Raw genomic sequence first — 18,708 nt, 5'->3', positions numbered from 1 at the left:
GTGTTTTCTTCAATGATCAAATATTTTTGACATACACTCCTGATCAAAATTTTAAGGCCAGTTGAAAAATTGCAAACATTTACATTTTGCACCGTTGGATCATAAGAAGGTTCTAAGTAGAGCTTCAAAATGAAAAAAGAAGCTGATCAAAAGTTTAAGACTATAGCTACAAAATAAAAAAACAGAAACCGCCCTAAAATATAATTCAAAGTTTCAAAGTGGGACTCGATAATGAGTTGCTTCACCATTCTCTGACTCGGTATGTTCGGCAGACTGCGCGCGTTCCGCTTTCAGTCAGCATCCAGTCTGCCACACATCACGAGTCAAGGAGAGATAGTGAGAACAGACGGGATAAGTAGCTTGTAAACCTAAGAGAAACATTATCCAAGGTGAAGAGAACAGATAGAATTCATCTGCCGTATGAATGTAGAGCGTCTGCTCTGCTTTGATCAGCTGATCTTGCTGCATTACGGCTGCTTGTGTCCTCACACTAGAGTGATACATGCTTTCAAGTTTCTAAAACGAGAGTTACTTATGTAACTACGGTTCTATGAATCCTGGATGACAATGCTTAAAGCACTGGATGTTCCATCTCGCGCATGCGCAGGTCGAGTAATTATATCAACAAAGTCACCTGTGACCCCTGGATGACACGGAGAGTCTATATCTACCGGTGTCATCAGGTGATCTGTTCCTGTCAAAATCTTCTCGCGAGGACACAAGGATCCTAAGTGACAGGATGCTCTGGCGGTCATCCAGGATTCATAGAACCGTAGTTACATACGTAACTCTCGTTATATTTCATCCTTACTGACCGCCAGAGGCGGTGCTTAAAGCACTGGATGACTTATACCAGAAAGGTCACGAAAGAATCCTCACCTACTCAAGGTCTGAAGCTGTGGACAGCACGGCCATTGCCATAGGCAGGACACCAGCATCGTTCACCCTGTAGAAACGTCCAAAGGTGCATGATGAGGACCAGGTAGCTGCAGCACAGATGTCCTGCAGAGGAACGCCCCTCAAGGCGGCCCATGACGCGGCCATGCCTCTAGTAGAATGGCACTTTATGCCCTGAGGCACCGGGATGTTCAGTGCACTATAGGCATACTGAATGACCTCCACTACCCAGTGAGAGAGTCTCTGTTTAGAAAGTGCGATCCCCCTTCTACAGCCTCCATGGCAGACGAAAAGGCAGTCTGTCGTTCGTAGGCTAGCTGTCGCTTTCATGTAAGCCTTAAGTGCCTGCACAGGGCACAACAGTGTTGATGGCTCGCCATTCCCCCCCAGAGGAGCCTGGAGGACTGAAGGCAGCCAACTCGATTGGCTGGTTCACATAACGAGGGGGCAACCGTTTGGGCAAAAATTAAGGATTTGGCGTGAGACTCACCCCAGAGCCATCAGCCTTCCAGCGAAGACATGCCTGGCTCACTGACAGGGCATGCACCTCCCCCACACGTTTCGACGTTGCCACAGCAAGAAGAAAGGCCGTCTTGAGAGAGAGCCACTTCAAATCAGTGTGTCCCAGCGGCTCAAAGGGCAGCTGGGAAGGGGACTGAAGGACAACTTGCAAGGCCCATGACGGCGACCCTTTCAAAAACTGCTTGACCAGATAATGTGAGCCCACTGTCTGGCCAAACACCTTTGTATGATTGGCTGAGATAGCAACCACAGTAGTCCTGTTTTTGTCTAAAACTGACTGCAGGAAACGCAGTATTGTGTCCCCGGCACCTCGTTGTGAGAGTGGCACCACTCCACAAATAGCCTCCACCTGTTAGCGTAAAGCGCCCTGGTGGATGGTGCTCGACAGTTTAAAATTGTGTGGGCAACCGCCCTATGGCAGGACGCCAAAAGTGGGTCCACGACTATAGGGGCTACAAGAACAGCCTCAGACGACCCGGAATCGGGTGCCATATGCGGCCGTTGGCCCAAGACAGCTGGTCTTTCATCTCCGGAAGACGCCACGGTGTCCCCCGCAGGAGTTTGAGCAACAGTGGGAACCATGGTCTTCCTGGCCAGCATGGGGCAACCAGAAGCAGGTGGAGACCACCCTGCTGGGCCCTGTGAAGCGTAGCTGGTATGAGGGGGAGTGAAGGAAAATTCATAAAGTAGGCCGTCTGGCCAGGTATGCGCCAGGGAATCCCGCCCGAGGGGGCTGGTCTCTTCTCCCAGAGAGAACCAGAGAGGGCAGTGAGTCGTTGCCTCTGAGGCAAAGAGGTCCACTGCTGCTCTGCCAAACGTGGCCCATATCACAGCCACCACCTCAGGGTGAAGTCTCCACTCCATCCGGGGAGAGGAGATCCGCGGAAGTGTTCCCGAGACCAGGAACATGCATTGCCCGGAGGCTCATGAAGCTGGAGTAAGCCCACGTGAGGAGCCGGTGTGCCACCCGCAGACACGTCAGAGATCTGGTGCCGACCTGGTGGTTGATGTGGTACACAGCTGAGGTATTGTCCAACCGGACGAGAACATGCCGATCTTTCAGAACAGGGAGAAAGTGCCTGAGCACCAGGAATACAGCCTGAAGTTCCAACACATTTATGTGCTGCCGCTTCTGCTGGGCACTCCACTGGCCCCTGACAGTCCTGGACTGCCACACAGCACCCCAACCCATAAGAGAGACGTCCGTCTCGACAACCTCCCGATGGGAGGTTACCCTCCTCATGGGTACACCCGACATTAAGTATTCCTTATTCCAGGGTCGGAGGGTAAGGAAACACTGGGCAGACACCCTGACCACCTTGTGCCGGTGGCAGCTGGGGTCTAAATGCAGGCTGTTCATTCACACCTGAAATGGGCGCAGTGTTAGAAGCCCCAGTGGTACAACCATGGATGCCGAGGCCAGCATCCCCATGAGTGGCAGGACCAGGCCATACTGCAGGAGGGCGCCATGCTGAAAACGCCGTAGAAGGCCTAGGATGGCGGAGGCTCCCTCTGGAAAGAGGGATTTCTCGTCATTTCTTCCAGAAATGACGAGCCAGTCGTCCAGATAAGGGAGTATTGAATCTCCGCTGGCCTGTAACGGTGACGGAGCAACTGCCACACACCGGGTAAATATTCGAGGGGCCGGGGATAGCCCAAACGGCAGAACCCTGAACTGATAAACCTTGTCCATGAAGATGAAACGAAGGAACGGTCTGTGATGATGTGCAATGGGAACATGAAAGTAAGCATCTTTCAGATCCACCGTCACCAACCAGTCTCCTGCTGAGACAGTCCGAAGGACATCTGCTACACGCAGCATATGGAAGGGGAGAACTTTGAGAAACCGGTTCAACCCCCTCAAGTCCAGGATTGGGCGAAGTCCGCCCTCTTTTTGGGCACAAGAAAATAAGTAGATTAAAACCCGCTGAGGCAACCCTCCGGTTCCACTAGCCTGATGGTACCATTCCCCAGAAGGGTGACTACCTTGTGACGTTGCACAAGGGATTTTACGGGATCTCTGACCACAGTGCGTTTGATCCCGCTGAATGTAGAGGGCTGGCATCGGAACTGTATTGTGTAACCTCTGGATAGCGTGGACACTACCCAAGGGTCTGTGGTCTGTTCTTCCCAGCTCTTGAGAAAAGAGTCCGACGACCGGCCCATGAGGTTCAGGTTCTGCCCCCCTTGCCCCTTGGGGCTCTGGGGGGGGCGGCGACTTGGTGCAGAACCCCTTGGCCCCCGAGCAGACGGACGTGTGGCTGCACTGTGACCTGCAGGCCCCTGGGCTGCCCAGACGGACGAGCAGTCGGCCGTAGGTATGGGTGATCTGCACCCATTCCTGCCAAATGTCCCTGCCTAGGAGGGGCATGTGGAGCCTGGCACAAACTGGCAAACTGCTGCCTCGCTTGGCCAGCCTGGCGACGAGTCAGCGTTATCGTCGACATTAGCCTGCCTTGCTCCCTGGTCATAAATGCGAATGTCTGCAATGAGGCATCGCTGAGGGACTGAGCTGCAGGCGACCCCCCGGAATCCTGCAAGGTACTTGACAAAGCCAGTACCAGGTGTGACAGAGAATTACCTAACCATCCCATTCAGGCAGCAATGTTATAACTGCGAGTCAGAAGATCATCAGTCAACCTGCACTGAGGCCGGGGGCAGCGTGCATCCGGTCTCACAGCCTCATCTTGGGAAACTATCAGGGCTGCAATGGCAGGCTCAACTGGAGCTAGCTGTTCCAAGCCATAGCTGCCAGCATCATGCATGGCATCATGAATGGAAAAGAAAAAAGTTACAAATTCTAAAAGTACAAGCATAAATCTCAGGAACTTTATGAATTTCTTATAAACCGCTACTTTTTTCTCACACTTCGAACCCTGCGGCTTAAACAGTGACGCGATTTTATAAGCTTCATGCCGCCACAAAATTGAGCTCCGTCACATTAGACCAGGTGGAACAATGAAATTGTTAACATTATATTGTTCTTGCTTGCACTGAATCATTCTGATCACTCATTTTGTCCTGATGTACAGTGCCTCATCATAGCAATGACGTGTAGAAATGTTGTCGGAGATAGAGCGAGCGAGCAGCAGCAGAGTGGATGAAGTAAAACATCAGCCAGTTTGTAATAAAGGGATAATCAGCATAAAGTTGTTAAATCACTGCGTTAAGTTTGTTCAGGATTGATCGGTGCTCTGGACTCTGAGGCTGAGGAGGACAGACAGACGGAGCGGAGATCAGAACAGCCTGGATACTGTACTGTATCCATTCTGTTCTGAGCTCTGCTCCATCTACAGTTAAAGTCAGCCAGTTTGTCGCTGTGATCGGTCTGCGGTAGTTCACGGCCGAAGCGGTGTATCAGTCTGGTTCCAGTAAAAAGTGACCCTAAAAAGTTGTAAATTTTCTGATTTGTAGTCGTGGGTTAGTGAGGAGGAGACTTCATGTAGTAAAGGAAACTTATCAGTTGAAACACGGACACTTTCGTGAAATCTAACTTGAGTACAGCAGCCCGCCTAACTGCCCGTTCTGATTGGCTGAGTTGTCTGAAGGGCATCCTCATCAACCAATAGGGTGCGGCCTATGTTTGGCTGCGGCATTTGTGTGGATTTTTCTTAGAAAATTGCTAATTGTAATGCTGCCAATAAAACAGTGCTTTTTATAGCCCGGAAATTAAGGTAATTGTCAAAATCGGACAAACAGTGTGGGAGGAGTTAACGACGGAAGAAAAAAGTATAATAAGACTGTTTCAATCGTGTTCTGTGTGTTCAGGTGCAGGGAATGTCATTCATCGCAGCTGTGCTGATCCTGAACCTGGACACAGCCGACACCTTCATAGCATTCACCAACCTGCTCAACAAACCCTGTCAGATGGCCTTCTTCAGAGTGGACCACAGCCTGGTCAGCACACACACACACACACACACACGCACACTCTCACGTTGGCAGATAAACTGTGCGTGTACGCTGAGGCTGTGTGTTTCCACAGATGCTGACCTACTTTGCAGCTTTTGAAGTGTTCTTTGAAGAAAACCTACCAAAGCTTTTTGCACATTTCCAGAAAAACAACTTGAGCCCTGATATTTATTTAATCGACTGGTGAGTGTCGCTAGTTTGTCTGTCGTTCCCCCTTTATTTTTTAGTGCCGTTTCATTTTGTTGCCGTTCTTTCTTTACTAAGACAGTCACCACACAGTGTGTTTGTTGCATGTTTGTGTTACAAATGTCAGGTGGGTTTCACAGGAAACAGGATGGGCTTTGTGTGCACTGAAGTCTGCGGTACACAAACACTCTCTCACACACACACACTTTTCTATGTACAATAATATGTGATATCTTTATCAGTCATGTTTTCTTGTTGAGTTTTGATTTCTGTGTGTGATATTTAAACAGGAACAGGACTTGATTACTGTTTTTAAACAAGAGTCGTTCCTGAAATGTTGAAAAAAGGAAAAAGTTTTGGATCTTTGAGTTCAGTTCATAAGAAATGGGAGCAAAAACAAAAGTCTTGCCTTTATAGTTAGATTGCATGGTTAATGTTTTTTTTTAACGGTCAGACTGGTGTCAAGTTGCTATCCTTAGATTGATGTTAATGTATTCTAAATGGACTGGAGTCGACACTTACTCTAATCCATCCATTCAAACAACAAACCCTGATAGCCTCACTAACGTGTTTAACTCTTGAGGTGGACTCTGCAATCCTGTTCAGAAACACTTTTTGTTCGACTGGGTGAACTGGTCTTTCCATTCTGAGAGTAGTATACATGATGTATTCAGATAGGAAGGAAGAGAATGAATCAGACGTCTGTAACAGCTGGAAGCCTGGACAAACTCTGGACCAATCCCTACCATTCTGTCCGAATGGAAAGAACCAATCAGATGCCTTCATGCGTGTGAAATTGTGTGTCGTGCATCGTGTAGTATACACAAGGTCACGAGAAGCGATTAACACCTCATGACCAGCACCCAATCAGCAATCATATGGTCGCAAGAAAATCAAACAAGTTGGCTTACCTCAAACTCTCCCACTGCGCATGCACGAACACCATAGGACTGCTGTGAAATTGACAGACCGCACTACCAACGTGTGCCCAGCCAGTTCCTGGTCCATTACATCGCCGCATGTTCCTTTTTTGAAACCCTATTTGCTGAGATTTGCGAGTGTCTACCCACTTCTTTTTGCTTCTTCTGTTTTAATAGCGTAGCATTTCCATAAACAAGACCCCGACGTGTCGTGTATGGACGCACAGTGTGAGCAGTTGGGTCGCGTCAGAGTGTCGGTCCATATAGTGTGAGAACATGAATTGTGAGCTGTGCACATTCGGACTCTGCAATTGCGTCACATAATTTTGAGCTGGAGCTGAGTACAACGATTGAAAATATTCGTAGTGTCTGCCTGCCTTAAGATGTTTGAAGTGGGGTACACACACAGAGATAATTGGGCTGTTTTAGTCCTGATTTTCCCCTTCTCTATCAAGAACGGCAAACGCCAGGATATTTTATGTCTTATAGATTCCCCTGGGGACTAAGTTGCTTTGAGTCGGATGAACATGTGCTAACGCTGTAGTAGGATGGAATCAAATAAATACTTGGAGTAAATGTCCGGTTGGATATACCAATCCATGTATTGTAGGATGAAAAAAATGACAAAATAACAACAAGTACTTCACAATTTTCTGAATGTATAAGGCTGTATTGTCCTCGGGCACACCTGCCCACTGATTACTCCGACATTTAATCTCTTCTGAAGGCCACTCCCAGGGCACCCTCTCGTGGGAATGGCTGCACCAGTAAATATTAAACTTGTTCAATAGTCGTAACCAAATATCTTGTGTGTGTGTATGTGAGGAAAGCTGACAATTTCCAACTCATGACCCCGTGGTTTGTGACGTGGAACGGAATGTAGCCAATCAAGAACCGAGCTGGAAAAAAAAAAAAAAAAAAAAAAAAGAACCGAGCTGACCGAGAAATGTAATGCTGCATTCAAGTCAACTCAGAACTCTAAAATTTCTGATCTCTGAGTTAATAATAGAATAATAGTAATAATGGCTTGGATTTACAGTGGTATGCAAAAGTTTGGGCACCCTTGTAAATGTTCATGATTTTCCTTAATAAATAATTGGTTGTTTGGATAACAAATTCCAGTTAAATTTATCATATAGGAGACAAACACAGTGATATTTGAGAAGTGAAATAAAGTTTATTCGATTTACAGAAAGTGTGCTAGAATTATTTAAACAGAATTAGGCATGTGCATAAGTTTAGGCACCCTTGCATCTTATTGATTTTAATACTCTTAGCACTAATTATTAGAACTCAAAATTGTTTTGGTAACCTCAGTGATCCTTGATCTCCATACACAGGTGAATCCAATCATGAGTCAGGGTATTTAAGTAGGAAAATTCTAGGTGTTTCCTCTTTGCATCTTCTCTGATTAGTGGCAACATGGGAGCCTCAAAACACCTCTCAAATGACCTGAAAACAAAGATTATTCAACATCATGGTTTAGGGGAGGGATACAAAAAGCTATCCCAGCGATTTAAGCTTTCAGTTTCAACTGTGAGGAACATTGTGAGGAATTGGAAGACCACAGGCACAGTTCTAGTTAAGGCCCGAAGTGGAAGACCAAGAAAGATCTCCGAAAGGCAGCGGCGCAGGATGGTGAGAACAGTCACAGTCAACCCGCAGACCAGCTCCAAAGACCTACAACATCAGCTTGCTGCAGATGGTGTCACTGTGCATCGTTCCACTATTCAGCGCACTTTACACAAGGAGATGCTGTATGGAAGAGTAATGCGGAAAAAGCCTTTTCTCTGCACACGCCACAAACGGGGGTCGCTTGAGGTATGCTAAAGCACATTTGGACAAGCCAGCTTCATTTTGGAACAAGGTGCTGTGGACTGATGAAACTAAAATAGAGTTATTTGGGCATAACCAGGGGCGTTATGCATGGCGGAAAAAGAACACAGCATTCCAAGAAAAGCACTTGCTACCTACAGTAACTTTGGTGGTGGTTCCATCATGCTGTGGGGCTGTGTGTCCAGTGCAGGCACTGGGAATCTTGTTAAAGTTGAGGGGCGCATGGATTCCTCTCAATATCAGCAGATTCTGGAGAACAATGTCCAGGAATCAGTGACAAAGTTGAAGTTGCGCCGGGGCTGGATCTTTCAACAAGACAATGATCCTAAACACTGCTCAAAATCTACTAAGGCATTCATGCAGAGGAACAAGTACAACATCCTGGAATGGCCGTCTCAGTCCCCAGACCTGAATATTATTCAAAATGTATGGTGTGCTTTAAAACGGGCGGTCCATGCTCGGAAACCATCAAACCTGACTGAACTAGAGATGATCTGCAGAGAAGAATGGTCCAAAATACCTCCCACCAGAATCCAGACCCTAAGATCAAGGATCACTGAGGTTACCAAAACAATTTTGAGTTCCAATAATTAGTGCTAAGAGTATTAGAATCAATAAGATGCAAGGGTGCCTAAACTTATGCACATGCCTAATTCTGTTTAAATAATTCTAGCACACTTTCTGTAAATCGAATAAACTTTATTTCACTTCTCAAATATCACTGTGTTTGTCTCCTATATGATAAATTTAACTGGAATTTGTTATCCAAACAACCAATTATTTATTAAGGAAAATCATGAACATTTACAAGGGTGCCCAAACTTTTGCATACCACTGTATATAGCACTTTTTTGATGAGACTCAGAGTGTTACAGAAACCAATATTCATTCACACCAGTTATAAAGAATGTGGTAAGCTACATTGTAGCCACAGCTGCCCTGGGGCATACTGACAGAAGCGTGGCTGCCATTTCAGCACCAACATTCATGCACTACTCATACCCATTCATAAGAGGCAGTGTGGGTAAAGTGCCTTGCCCAGGAACACAACAACAATGACTAGGATGGAGCAGGATTTGAACCGCCAACCCTTTTGTTATTGGAAGACTCACTCTACCACTGAGCTACGTTTGCCCCCAACCAAAGTGAATTGAGTGGCAGCACATGGAAATATCTCAAACATGGCTGACTAGACAGTCTAAATCAATGCAAAGTTGTCCATTGAACTCCTGCCCTTCTCTAGTTACATTTTGGCAGAAATCTTCTAAACATTTCCTAAAAGTGTAGAGGTCCCCCGTCAGGCCATCTGCTTTAACAGCTTCCAAAATATAAAACAGATCTGGTGGCATTTGTGACACTCTGCGCTTTCACTTTATTTTACTTTGTATATCTCAAATATATTCTGCACTTTATTAAAATGTAGAAAATAAGATGGCTGGATGACTCTTAATGTCTGTGGAAACACCAGGGTTTATTTGTTTTTAATTTTTTGATCTATTACATTTTGGTTACGCTGAATGGTATGGTCGTGGAATGTGTATATTCCTCTTTTTTGTGTGTGAGCACACGTATGCATACTCAGTTTTCCCTCTCTTAAGCTCAAATCTTGCTAGCTTTCCAACATTGCGAACTGCACTTTAAAAGGTGGTCTGAGGTATTTTCAGAATAAAGCTGTTCCTATAGGTTTGCTGTTTGGAGGCAGGAGTTTGACTTCATTCATTTATTTATTTATTTATTTATTTGAATTAGGACATTACATATTAATCAATATGTCAGCAAACAGCTTTAGCACAATAGCTAAATTTTGTCTTTTGTACTATACAGTTTCCTCTCGTTAAGGCTCTGGTCCTTATTCAAGTGTTAGGGTTTTTTTTTTATTTATTTTTTTACATATATAATCAATTAAAGGTGGAGGAGACAGCTCATGTAGAACTTCAGTTTATAGTCATTTTGTGTGTTAGTGGAGTCATTATGTGTGTTTTTGTTATTTTTTTGTGTTCTTGTTTTTAATTTTGTCCTTGTTTTTTGCGTTTTGCTGGCAATTTGTCTAATTTTGGAGTAATTGTGTGTTTTTGTTTTATTATGTTCTTGTTGTAATTGTGTGCATTTTTCTGTCATTGTCTGCATTTTTGTTGTTGATTTGTACGTTTTTTAGGTCACTATTCTGTGTTTTTGTTGCTTTCTTTATTTTCCCGTCATTTTGTGTTTTTGTAGTGATTTTGTATATTTTTGGACTCCATTTTTTGTGCGTTTTTGTGTACTTTGTGTATTATGTTAGGCTTTGTAATCTTTCCAACGTCTTGAATTACAATTTTTGGGGCCACCAGTTGCCCATGTCTGCAAAAGGTTATACAGTATGTCTAAATATCATTGAGTGCATATGAGCCTTCGCCAATTCAGTAGTCAGATATAGTTTTATATATTTAAAATGTGATACATTTAGGATGGGGGTTGATGTGGTGTTTCGGAGGAGTGAAGTCTGAGTTGTAATGATAAGAGTCTAACGATGGCTGACATTCCCCTTCCCTCCAGGATCTTCACCCTCTACAGTAAGTCACTCCCGCTGGACCTGGCGTGCCGCGTGTGGGACGTGTTCTGCAGGGACGGGGAGGAGTTCCTGTTCCGCACGGCTCTGGGCCTGCTGCGTCTGTACCAGGACGTGTTGACCTGCATGGACTTCATCCACATGGCCCAGTTCCTCACCCGGCTGCCCGACCTCATCCCCGCTGATCAGCTCTTCCAGCACATCGCTGCCATCCACATGAGCAGCCGCAACCGCAAGTGGTCACAGGTCTGCACCACTTAGATCTGTGAGCGCCCTCTGTATAGGGTGACCATGTTTTAACTTCCAAAAAAGAGGATTCTTGAATCTACCTTGTAACGGAAAAATACAATATAGTAGATAAATAAGTAGGGGTGCACTGATTGCAATTTTCTGACCAATCACCGATTTTTTTATTATTTTTTTTATTTTATATTTTTTTAAAAGCCTGACCGGCCGATTTTTTTTGTATAACTGACAACATACATCTTGAATGTTCCAATCTTATTTTATTGTAAAACATTGAACAATACCTGTGAAACAATACAAACGTGTTGTATTAACTGCACAGGTAGTTATCTCAAATATAAATGAAAAGTTTAGAACATTACTGTCCAAAATACTCTAATTATATCAGTTTTTTTAGTCTGTAATTTTTCACATTTTAAAAACAAAATAAACGTGTCACAGGTTAAACTGCAGACCTGTTTGGAGCTCTTTGACATAAATGAAGGGCACAGCATTATTTTGGTTTTACAAATAAAGAAAATCACAGGGTTTGGGGTAGATATAATAATAATAATGGACAAACTAACAAAACATCTTAAGCCACCAGTGTCCTGAGTTTTAAGTTAATTTGTAGTGCAAAAATAAAAAATGTCCAAATGCAGCAGCTTTGTGGATATTTAAATGGTGGTTGACGGTTAGTAGCTAATGGTGGATTACACAAGGCGGACCTACTACAGTCACGTGGACCAGGACCAGCTCGCTCTTCTAACGGTGCTGTAAACCAGCATCTCTGGGTGACGTAAACATGCTACTGCAAAGTAGCAGCGTTGCTGTGAGTAGATTAGCCTGCTTCATGATAATTTAGCAACACAGTGGGACCAAGACTACACACATTACATTACGATATAAACAAAGGGTTATGTCGTACTGTAGACGTTTTTATTTCGGACTACGACATATTGTTATATTACACAGCATTAGTCCCTGGGAAACCCGGATATTTTGATGAGTTTGTAAAATGTGGCCGGACGGTGTGGACAAAACGTGAAGAGTACATCTGTGGGTAAAAGCTGACGTATGGTCACCCTACCTGTGTAGGTTATCTAAGTGTTCCCTCCCTCCATCTGTGCAGGTCCTGCAGGCTTTGACAGAGCAGAAGAAGTCCACATCATCGCAGCTTGGTTTGGAATCACACAGCTGAGATCAGAGGAGAACATCTCCCACTGACACGCTGAGATCTCCAGTCTTCAGGGAAAAACACACACACACACACCCTCTGATGGGCCCGTTGGACCCGAGGGACGATCCACCAGCTTTAGGTCGGAGCTGCGCTGAGTTCATGCTCTGAAACTGAAACACAGAACCTGAAGGAGTGAGGAGAAGCAGGACCGTGTCAGAGGAATACGAGGCCTTAACCGACTCCAAACGCTCCCAGTGTGAGCAGGAAACTGTCGCTGGGAGTGAGTGAAGAATGTAAGACACACACACTCCTACACACAGACCACAGATGACCACTAAGATACCACATTGTACTTGACCGGCTCATTTTTCTTGATTGTTTGGCGAACGTAGCTTTAAATTTGCTCCTCACGACGGCTGATCCTGGAATATGGCAGTGTGGAAACGTCTTACATGGAACTCTTCTGTTCATTGCTTCTTTTTTTAGTTTTGTTTTTTTTTTCTTCCGGTCATTCCTCATCAGTTTATTTCCAAACCATTTCCAGACATCAGCACCTGTAGACATGATCAGTGCCTTTTGGGAGAAGCACGCTGTTACTTTTAATGTCACGTTCTAACCCCGTGATGTGAAGTCTGGAGAAATGAGAACTGGGTGAGATTTGTTTGTTTGTTACAGCTGTAGGTGTTTTTTTTTCTTCTTTCTTTTTCGTGTTTGTGTGTAATATTTATCAGAAGATTTAAGTTATCGCAAAGCCCTAACCTGCACTTACAGTTCAATGTGTGTCCACTAGAGAGCAGACGAACGCTGAACTTACTGAATCGCAACCAATGAAGTGAACCAATGTTCGTGGCTGATGTTTTGAACCGAAAACAGACTTGATTGTTTAGTCCGTAAAGCGCTGAAGTGAAGACGTTTTCCTGTGCAACTTACCTTTGTGACGCACTTAATGTTTTAAGTGTTTTTTTTTTTTAATTTAATTTAATGCAGAATCAGCTCTTGCGGTGTTATAGTGAAGGAAACATTACAGAGTTGACAAATTTTGACTTTTAGTTTTGCTCTGTCGTGTTATGTAGATTTTTCCTGATGTACCATCATTGTACAGGATAGATTAACTGATCACAAGCAGCTCTCACACTTTCAAGCAATTCTTTGTTACAAACCAACGGGTTTTGTGCATTTTACTTTTTAGAGAAAAGTAAAGCTGATTTGACCAAAAGCAAACAAACTAACTCCCGACTTTATTTTCTTTTATTTTAATTGAAGCTGGAGGTCAGATTTCCAACACCACTGCTGCTGCTTTGTAATCTGCTTTGATTGGTTGTCTAGGTTTGTGTTGTGAGGTCACTGTTAACTTTCCCCGCTGTTCAACCTATCACTCGTTCTAATGCACTTATCTCTCTCGTACTGTGGCGTCCCCACAGAAATGCAATAAAACTTTTTGCACATCCGAGCAGGCCTTTGAGTTGAGCTGTGCCTCACCTTCACATCACAGCTCTCTAAAACAGCTCATCCACTGTGCGAGCTAAAGTGTGTTCATGTGAGTTTCCTCTTTCGTTGTGTATGTTAAAAAAAAATCGTCAATGAGGATCCAAACAAAAGTTCCACTGCTAAATGTAAGGAAACTGGAGTTTGATAATCAGGTTTATATGAACTTGTGTTGAATTTTGCTTGTTTTGCTTTATCTGACTTTAATTTCAGATCTGTGTACTGTAGAGAAGATAAATGTATAGGGAGAGCAGAAGGTCACCATGCAACTATCTCACTTGAAATCCAATGTATGTAAGTGGTGGTTTTTATTGTAATAAAAAGCTGCACAATGTCACATGGGAGCTTGTTTCTGTACAACCCAACTGTATGTTCCTCCACCCTCACAGTTGAGTTAATTTTGGAAATGCTCAGTATTTGATGACCTTAATCTTTGGTTTGTATTCTTAGTCAAATTGTAATTTTTTTTTTTGACAAGTGTGAATATATATATTCAAACAGGGCTACAGAAACACACTGCAGGGGATAATTGGAAAGATTTAACAATTTATTTAAAAAAAAAAAAAAAAAGAAGTCAGGAAATGCTCTTAGTTCCTTTTTAGCCAATTGCTCAATAAAAAAAAAAAAAAACTTTTCTTGGAATTTATTGAAACAGAATTATTTTATGCTGTAGAGGCCATTGTATCACACTTCTGACAATAGGAGACGATGATTAGCTACATTTTACATAGCAGACCACATTAACTTACAATTGCTGTAATCGCATAAAAGTTGAGGTGGTGTTTAAAAAAAAAATTCTACTTTAACTTCCACTCATTGTTTTTAATTTGTAGATTAAGCCCCATTTAAGGGATGGGAGAGCCCGCTGTTCCACAAATGAAAGACCATATGACATTATGGAGAGAGTACTTATGATATGAAGGGGGTACACATGATTTGACAAAAATGCAAAGGGGGTGCACAGGACAAAAAAGATTGGGAACCTCTGCTGTCGTCACAAAAAAATAACTACTATTAGGATGGCACAGACCATAACTACAGACTGGGAAGCAGCAACATTGACCTTGGAACGCTTGACCTGACAAACAAATGTCTGAGCCAATCCCTGAGCATGCCGAGATGATGGTAGACATCCATAAACGAACCTCACTGATCATTGAAGCCTGTCTGCAGTAATGCATCATATAGTAACGGGAATAGTCCCTCCTATCTCCTTTCCTATCAACTTTTTTTTAACCCCCAGAAGTGTTTAAGTGGAGGCCATGATGAGGAGCATTCCAATTCTCTAAAAGCTAAGGAAAGGAGGCTCAATGCTTCCTTTATAACCTCCTTTAGCCTAAGAAACACTAATGCTTCCTTTACCCATGGAGGCCAGATAAAGCTGCCCCACAATTCCTTGCAACAACAACATTCAAAGGGACACGCACATTCAAGCACTCACGGGAACTCACAAAGACTGAAAACAGAGCACTCCGTTGTTCAATAAAAAGGGATCAGAGACCTTTTTAGCCGAGTTGTTTTATTCAACATATTTTGCTTTGTGTGGTTGTACATTTGTATGCCTACAACGTAATGTAGGCCTGGCTATATCTTGCATAAATGTAACAATTTAATATTTCTGTGTGGAAGGTGAGTGTGAGCAACCATTCTCAATGTGACCAATGTTCTTTTAGTTTCACTTGTGTTCCTTGTAGCCTCTTTTCCTTTGATTTACATTCAAACCTTGTGATATTTGAGATATCAGCGGTTAGAGGCACAGGGGAAAGTGTTATAAATGCTCTTTTAGTAGTCCATTGTCGGTATTTTGTAGTTTTTTCACCATGGCAGATATCACTAACCTTAGCCGACATTGGATTATTAGTTATGACGTCACCTAGTGGGGTATGGAAAAGTGAATAGGGAAGAAGATAGGAGGAACCCCTGGATTCGGGTTAAATGGAAAGAAAACAGTCGAGAATTCTATCACCTTAATTTGGTTCACAGTTTTTGTTCCACTCTAAACAGCCACTGTTGCAGTTGCGTGAATCGATTGCTTGGGGATGTTGTCTGTGTAGACGAAAGGTTTGCTTTTAACCGCTCTGGGATTGATCGCTGTGAACACACACTAAAAGTCCTGCAATGTTGTCCTCAGTGCCAGGACAAAATGTGAACAGGAGTTCTATTTCATAATATTTCGTAAAATGTCTCACTATGGGATGCAACCTCTGTCTGCATTCCTCAGAAGCATTTATTTCAATCTGTTAATCCCGATTGACCAGTGAAGCGCATCCGTCCGCTAGGAGGAGACCCACCTCCTATAAAAGGATGACACAGACAGAAGCGAACCATTCAAACACCTCTTCTCCTCTCAGATATCAAGTTTTTTTTTTTTTATGCCAGTTTAACTGTCCACAGGCGGATTCTCTTAAGCCAGTTTTAGGTATAACCACTCACTCCTTCCCTCTGTTCATGACCACCACCATTATACTTACAGTAAGCTGGGTGCTATGTCACCCACTTCAATTTCTCCACACTTGTCACCAGACTGGTGAACGTGATGAAACTCCATAACACAATATGCACAATTTATAACATTGCATTGCACTCTCAACTTAAAATAGCACACTCTTCCCCACTTCTAACATTGTCATACCCTGACTCCCTCTTCCCTGTTCCCTTCCCTCTTCCATAGGTGTAACACTGCCATCTTTTTATTTTCTCCCTTTAATAAAGCTTTTTTTCACCCTTCCTTAGGGAGGACTGGTGATGGTTACATTTATTTAATAAAATAAATGTTTATTTTATTCAATACAGTAGGTCCAAATATATGGGCACCCCCGTCCCCCACCCATTTTTTTGATTGATTAAATGCACAAGCCAGATCCGATCTGGATGAAACTTAGTGGAGTAATTGAGAAGCCAATTTTATAAAAAGCGGTCCATTATGAACCGACATTAAATTTTGAAATTTAGCCAATGATGATAATTTTTCTATGTTTAATATTAATTCAGAATTAGTAAATTGATCTCTATCCCCTCTAAAATTTATTGGAATCTTCAATGGCGTTAGGTCTATCTTGGGTTAAATTTTCATCAAAATCTGTTCAGTACTTTTGCTAAAAGACAGACAAATAAATAAAAGGTGGTGAAAATATTACCTCTTTGGTGGAGGTAATATTGTAATATACACTGGTCGGCTTGGTTGAATATGTGACATTTAGCGGAAAAAGGTTGGGGACCACAATGCTGGGTGATGTGTTTGTGATGCAAATGATTAAACTCTGAAGAAAGGTGGTCCTTAAACAAAACCCTGAGAGATTCCAGGGTCAGGATTATGACCAAAGATCATAATCTAGCTTTCTGAGACTGGCCAGATGTCATGAGGGATGTTCAGTCATATACAAAGTCAAATGTTAGCTTTTAGATTTTAAAATTCAGACAAGTATTGATCCTTTTTGCTTCCTGTCAGTCATCTTTGATATTATCATCAACATGTTTCGTTGAGAAACGGATGTTTCAGCGTCAAACCACATGTGCATTTCCTGTGTGGAGAGATTCTGTCAAATCAACATTTAGTAACCTGAAAAAAAAAAAAAAAACCACAAGCCCACCTCCTTCATGAAAGGAGAGGCACCTTTGATCGCCTTAAATACGATGCAGCACCTCCTTTTCAAGTGAAAACCCTTTTCACCCTCTGCTTCGTTGACTCTTGAAGGACATTAAATTGAGATGATGAGGACCCCCTACATCCTACTGCTGTGCATCATGGGAGCTGCCCTGTTGTCAACTGCTGCCTGCAATAGTAAGATGAGCTGCAATCATAGTTATGTGACACAAGTGTTCTCCTTTAAAATGTCATCACAACCTTTTGTCCACAGATGGACGCGGGCCTCAGAGCTGCTGTTTCCAGTTCTATCCACGGGAGCTTAACGCAAACCTCATCGTTTCGTACAATTGGAGTGATCAGCGCTGCCCACTGCGAGGAGTCCTGTGAGTATGACGCTGATCTTAAAGCAGTGGTTCCCTAACAGGGTTATGTGTATCCCTAGGGGTACAGGAGCACATTGCATGGGGTACTCGGAAAGATTTAACAATTAACTTAGAAATATTCAGGAGATATTTCTAGTTTTTTTTTTTTTTTTTTTTAACAACTTCACCACAAACTAACAATTAAAATATTGCTTAAATACTACTAATTTTTTGAAACAGGAGTATTTTATGCTGTAGAGGCCATTTTATCACACGTCTGACAAAAGGAGACAATAGTTATGTATTTGCTGACTATTGAAGTAATCACATAGAAGTTGCATGGTCTTTTTGGTTTCTTAAAATTCCACTTTAAATGCCAATTATTGTTCTGAATTTGTATATTAAGCCTTAGGAAAGCAATGTTCAAGACACAGTCAGGGGTTTAAGAGAGCCCACTGTTCCACAAATTAAAAAACAAAAAAAATTATGGAGATGGTACCTATGATATGAAGAGGGGGTACATATGATTTGACCAAAATGCAAAGGTGGTACACGGGACGAAAAAGATAGGGTATCAGGTTGGTTTTCGAACTATTAACCCCAAGTTGATTTCTGGTTTCAGGTTTAAAACCAGAAGAAGGCGAAACATCTGTGTGAATCCCGAAGCTAAATGGGTGAAGGACATCATCGAGGCACTGGAGAAAAGCTCCTCCTAACCAGCCTCCAGATCTGTTTCTAAGTCTTGCATTGATCAGCACATGAATCATGAATGTGCTCAAGCTGAAAAAATAAAAAATTTTGGAGGTGGAATATTGTGGCTTTTCTTGAGTTTTAAACCAGTTTGGCTAAAGGTTCTTTGTGTTTTGATAGGGCACAGATGCCAGTAATTTAGTTACTTAGTAACGCGTTACTGTAATATGACCACTTTTTCACAAGTAATCTAACGCATTACTAATTCCAAACCAGCAATCAGATTAAAGTTACTTATCCAAATCACTTAGTTACAATTTTTGCCTCACGTATGCGACAAGTCACGTGCTACATACTGTCTT

At 42.9% G+C, this 18,708-nt stretch overlaps 2 protein-coding genes across 4 annotated transcripts in view; both read left to right on the top strand.

Moving 5' to 3' along the window:
* tbc1d14 (TBC1 domain family, member 14) overlaps positions 1-14,042 on the top strand; it is a 63,800-nt gene extending 49,758 nt beyond the window's left edge. For all 3 annotated transcript variants that reach the window (XM_028474190.1, XM_028474191.1, XM_028474193.1), the window contains 4 exons: positions 5,188-5,316; positions 5,405-5,514; positions 10,806-11,064; positions 12,176-14,042. In XM_028474190.1, the coding sequence (XP_028329991.1) occupies positions 5,188-5,316; positions 5,405-5,514; positions 10,806-11,064; positions 12,176-12,244 (567 nt within the window). In that variant the 3' untranslated portion in view covers positions 12,245-14,042. The remainder of the gene's footprint in view (positions 1-5,187; positions 5,317-5,404; positions 5,515-10,805; positions 11,065-12,175) is intronic.
* A 3,286-nt stretch (positions 14,043-17,328) lies between these two features.
* Positions 17,329-18,466, top strand: LOC114480240 (C-C motif chemokine 4 homolog). Its single transcript, XM_028474194.1, has 3 exons — positions 17,329-17,489; positions 17,566-17,677; positions 18,279-18,466. The coding sequence occupies exons 1-3, from the start codon at positions 17,417-17,419 to the stop codon at positions 18,370-18,372; spliced, it is 279 nt and encodes a 92-aa protein (XP_028329995.1). The 5' UTR covers positions 17,329-17,416; the 3' UTR covers positions 18,373-18,466.
* The last annotated feature ends 242 nt before the right edge of the window (positions 18,467-18,708 follow it).

The sequence above is a fragment of the Gouania willdenowi genome, chromosome 18, assembly GCF_900634775.1.
Source record: "Gouania willdenowi chromosome 18, fGouWil2.1, whole genome shotgun sequence".
NCBI lineage: Eukaryota > Metazoa > Chordata > Actinopteri > Blenniiformes > Gobiesocidae > Gouania > Gouania willdenowi.
Note: the sequence above shows the minus strand (reverse complement) of the source record. Positions and strands in the feature narration are given on the sequence as shown.